Source organism: Microtus ochrogaster, chromosome 15 (assembly GCF_000317375.1).
Source record: "Microtus ochrogaster isolate Prairie Vole_2 chromosome 15, MicOch1.0, whole genome shotgun sequence".
Taxonomy (NCBI): domain Eukaryota; kingdom Metazoa; phylum Chordata; class Mammalia; order Rodentia; family Cricetidae; genus Microtus; species Microtus ochrogaster.
Genome location: NC_022017.1, coordinates 12334058 through 12339053, shown reverse-complemented (window position 1 = coordinate 12339053; position 4996 = coordinate 12334058). Strand labels below are relative to the sequence as shown.

At 43.4% G+C, this 4996-nt stretch overlaps 1 protein-coding gene across 1 annotated transcript in view; it reads left to right on the top strand.

Moving 5' to 3' along the window:
- Positions 1-437: 437 nt before the first annotated feature.
- Ep300 (E1A binding protein p300) overlaps positions 438-4996 on the top strand; it is a 64758-nt gene continuing 60199 nt past the window's right edge. Inside the window, 1 exon segment of the mRNA XM_005354157.2 lies at positions 438-803. Within this exon segment, the coding sequence (XP_005354214.1) occupies positions 710-803 (94 nt within the window). The 5' untranslated portion in view covers positions 438-709.

The following is a 4996-nucleotide window of genomic DNA, read 5'->3' as shown; positions in this document are numbered from 1 at the left end:
CGGCCCTACTCGGCCCGGCCCCCCTGGCCCTCCGGGCCGGCGAGTTCCACGCTCGGCGTTGTCGCCGCGCCTCCGCCGTCCGCTGCGCTATGTGAGGCGGCGGCGCCAGTCTGGCTCTCGGCTCGGCTGAGCTCAGTGCGGCCATTAGGGGCCGGTGCGGCAGCGGCGGCGCGGAGCGCAGCGGCAGCAGGAGGAGGAGGAGAAGGAGGAGGGGGGCGCAGGCCCGGGAGGGGGCACCGGGAGGAGGTGAGTGTCTCTGGTCGCCTCCTCCTCTCCCCCTTTTTCGCCCCCGCCTCCTTGTGGCGATGAGAAGGAGGAGGACAGCACCGAGGAGGAAGAGGCTGATGGCGGCGGCAGAGCTCCGAGAGACCTCTGCTGGGTACGGGCCCGCCGTGGCGGGCTGGGGACTGCGTTTGTAGAGCTGTGAGTTCCCGAGAATTCGCTGCAGCGGACGTGCCCGTCGGATCAGTGTTGCTGTGCCCTCCTCAGGCCCGGCCCCTCGCACTTGCCCCTACCATTTCTGTTGAGTCCGCATCCCTCTCCGGCCGCCGCAACCGGGCGAAGAGAAAAAGGAACTTCCCCCACCCCCCTTGGGTGGCGGCGGAGCTCCCGAGCCCACCCTTAGGAGCGGGGCGGGGACCCCGGGCCGAAGAAGAGATTTCCTCAGGATTCTCGTTTTTCCTCGGCTGTATCTCCGAAAGAATTAAAAATGGCCGAGAATGTGGTGGAACCGGGGCCGCCTTCAGCCAAGCGGCCTAAACTCTCGTCTCCGGCCCTCTCGGCGTCGGCCAGCGACGGCACAGGTTAGTCTCGGGACTCCCGACCTTCCACCTTTCCCTTTTTTTTTCTGGTCGTTGCACCCTTATTTTTCGGTGTTTCTGTGTATGTCTTCCCTGTGCCTAGGCCAGGGTTTAATTTTGAAGGTGTTTGAATGGGCTGGTTGAGGACGTCCAGCAGCCCAACCATTTTCTTTGCTTTCTGATACAGTCATTGCAACACTGTCATTCCACATCGTTGTGTGTTCTGGAATTAAGTGCTTGGAGTTGGTGGTGCATGGACCTTTATTGTTGGCCACATGCAAATTAATTTGGGGAATGCCGGTACACTTGTGTGTAAGCACTTTCCTGCACTTTTAGTTTTTTTTTTTTTTTTTTTTTTGTGCTACTGGTGAGTGAGGTATTTCAAATCTTTCTCTCCTATTGCACTTTATTCTTTTCCTTTGCTTTCCCACTTTCAAAATTTTTTGGTCTGAGCAGACTTTCTGTTGAGGAATGGGTTGGAAGAAAAATCTTAGGAGTGTGTGTGTGATCCAGGATTTGAAGTGTAACATGAAGTATAATAACAAAATACTATTCTTTGGTTCCCATTCCCCATTCTTGCTTAAAGAATCAGGATGGAATACAGTTCATTTTGCATCTGTTTGGTGTGAAACCAAAATGTCTCAGACTCAGTCATCAGGTGAGGAGACCTGAGGCATTTTCTTTGCACCTTACTGTTACTTATTTAGGAGGAAAGAGAAAAAGATAAAGCTTTTTTGGAATTAGGTAATTAGAAATGGAGATTAGAAATTGAAAGAACCCCAGTCATGGACTTCCAACTAAAGTGATTGTAGAAGTTTGAAAATATATAGTAAATTTTGTGTATGTTTTAGTTTTTGGAATTTTGCTGTTTCAGTTAACAAGATCAAGGAGTTTCTTTTCTCCACTCTGCCCCTTTGTTAGGAGAAATGCAGGGAGACTCTGTCATCCTGTTCTTTTTTCTGCTTACTTAGTTTAGTGTTATCATTATTAGTTTAGTAGTGTTATTATGATAGTCACCAGCCTGGTTCTCTTTTGCTGAGTTGTTTGAGAGGCCACGATAATGAAAAAGAATGATGGCTGGTGTCTGACAGTCCACAAGATGTTCCCCCTTACTACAAACATCTCTTTAACTCAGAGAACAGGCTCAACGTCATCCCTCCATCTGCCAGTGAGAGTGCATAATGGGGTTAAATGTACCCTGTAAGTTTGTAAAGAACTGTTGACCATGTTTCTGAGTAAGACTCTATTAAAGTATGAAAATAAGATAGAACAGGTGCTTTCCTTTGCTTCTAGAGGCTGTATTCTTTGAACCATGAGTCTGTTAAGCTGCAACGATTGCGAAGGGCAAATCTTGCAGTGTTAAAGGCTCTAACTTTAGTTGTACAGGAGTATTCAGTGGTGAAGTTTGTGTAGTCTCAGAGAAGTTTTAAAATATTATGTCATCAGAATTCTCCGTATAGACATTATTCATTTGTAGGTATAGAGAATGTCTACAGACATTCTCCTATGCCCCTTTGTCGTCCTCCCTCCCCCATGCAATAATGTAGTTCTGTAATCTGTTCACAAGTTACCGTATTTGACCTAGCCAGTAACTTAAAATACTGTATGGAAAACTTTTTAAATGAATTACTTTGAAAAGTCCTAGTTTGTGGCTTAGTCTTGAAGTTCTATTCAAACATTTCTGTTCAGGTGGACTACTGTATTCTCTATGTGTTTAATCTATGTATTTAGCTAACTTGTATAGCTTTGACTAACTTTCGTGGTTAAAAAGCGAAACTTGCTTTGCATATCCTTGGATACAGTTACTGGAGTGTTTTCTTTTTTTCACAATTTCTTGTTTTGTTTTGTTTCTCTGTGTAGACCTGGCTGTCCTAGAACTTTCTCTGCCTCCCAAGTTCTGGGATTAAAGGTGTGTGCCGCCACTGCCTGTCGCCAATTACTAGAGTCTCAAATATAAAAAAAAAAATTCAACACTGAAATTGATTTATTCTTGGTACTAAAATTTTATGTAAATAGTAACTTTTTTTAAAAAGTTGTAATGAGTTAATATTTTGCTCTTTTTTGAATATATACGTCTCTGAATATACTGCAACTCTCAATGTAGACCAGACGTCTCAAACGTCTTGCCTCTGCCTCTTGAGTGCTGGGATTAAAGGCCTGTGCCACAGTGCCAGACTTGTTTTGCCATGGCTGTCAGGTCCCCTGGAATTGGAGTTATGGACGGTTGTGAGCTGCCATTGGATACTGTGAATTGAACCTGGGTCCTATGGAAGAGCAGCCAGAGCTCTTAACCGCTAAATCATCTCTTCATCTCTTCAGCGCTTGTTCTTTTTTTTTTTTTTTTTTAATTGTATACAGGTTAACACTATCTAGCCCTGGCTTTTCTGGAATTTAGAGAGCTGCCTGCATCTGCCTCCTCATTGGTTGGTTTAAGGGTTTACACCACCAAAGACAGACGATGTATAAGCCTCTGTTTCTGGTTTTGTTTCTGACTAAAGAAGTGAGTACAAAGAAAATGGTACCCTTCTGAACTTATGGAGGGTACCATTTACATTTTAAATAGTTTTTTACATACAGAAACAGGTATGATAGTAAAACTTGGAGTGTCTATATTTTGATTTTTAAGAATGTAAAAGTTGTTTACTGTGACTGATTTTTGTTTAATCTAGAGCTGGTTGAAATTCTAGACTCCACAAACTTTATTTATTTATTTTTTGGTTTTTCTTAGTTTTTTTTTTTTTTTTTGTTTTTCGAGACAGGGTTTCTCTGTGGCTTTGGAGCCTGTCCTGGCACTAGCTCTGTAGACCAGGCTGGTCTCGAACTCACAGAGATCCGCCTGCCTCTGCCTCCCGAGTGCTGGGATTAAAGGCGTGCGCCACCATCGCCCGGCTACTCCACAAACTTTAAAAAAGTAAATTAGCATGGGCCTGGAGAGATGTTTCAGTGGTTAAGAGCACTGGCTGGTCTTTCAGAGGACCTGGGTTCAATTCTCAGCACCCACATGGCAGCTTACAAACTGCCTGTAACTACCTCCAAGGGGGTCTGACCCTCACACAGACATGCATGTATGCAAAATATCAATAAATTAAAAAAAAAAGAAAGTAAATTTGCTAGCCTGGTCTAAAGAGCAAGTTCCAGGACAGCCAGGGCTACACAGGGAAACTAACTGTCTCTGGGAAAACAAACAGACAAAAAAACAAATTAGGCCTGGCAGTGATGGTGCACACCTTTGAACCCAGCACTCAGGAGGCAGAGGCAGGTGGCTCTCTGTGAGTTCTAGGCCAGCCTGGTCTACAAGAGTTAGTTCCAGGACAGACTCTAAAGCCCAAAGCTACAGAGAAACCCTGTCTAGAAAAAACCAAAAAGAAAAAAGAAAAAAAGGCAATTAGATCCAGTGAATTGGTAAACTTGTAAACTGAAGTATTATAGAATAGATAAGTATTTAAACCCAAATTTTTTTGTTTTTTTGTTTTTTTGTTTTTTTGTTTTTTGTTTTGTTTTCAAGACAGGGTTCTCTGTGTAATAGTACAAGCTGTTCTGGGACTGTCTGTGTAGACTAGGTTGACCTCAAACTCAACAAGATTCTTCATCTTCTGCCTTCTGAGTGCTGGCATTGCTGGGAATTTCTAAGTTTAGGCACTAATTCAGAATTAAGAGGACCCCTAGGTACATTGTGAAACTGGCAGGTTGCTTCATTCCAGTGACTTGGTGTAGTTTTATGTTTTGTCATGAAATGGGAAGGAATAAAAACCTTTTTATATTTTTGTTTTCATACTTTTATGTTTGTATTTCAGTATTTGCATTTGATCCATTAAAAATTGTATTCAGGCCATTCAAGGTGGCCCATTCTTTTAACCCTGCATTGGGAGGCAGAAGCAGTCAGAAAGTTTGAGGCCACCCTTGTCTACAAAGTGAGTTCCAGGACAGCCAGGGCTGTTACACAGAGAAACCATGTCTTTAACCACCCCCCCCATTGAGTTTGGTATAAGTTGTGCAAAACTTAGAAATATAATGTTTAGTTATTTTTATTATTTTGAGATCTCACTACGTAGCTGTGGCAGTCCTATGTAGAACAGGCTGGCTTCAAAGAGATCTTTTCTGTGCTTTGTGCCATTTGAAACATCATTTTGTTCTACCCTTTCTCCTCTAAAAGATAATGAAAGCTATTTGTAAACTTTTTTTTTTAGTTTTTTTTT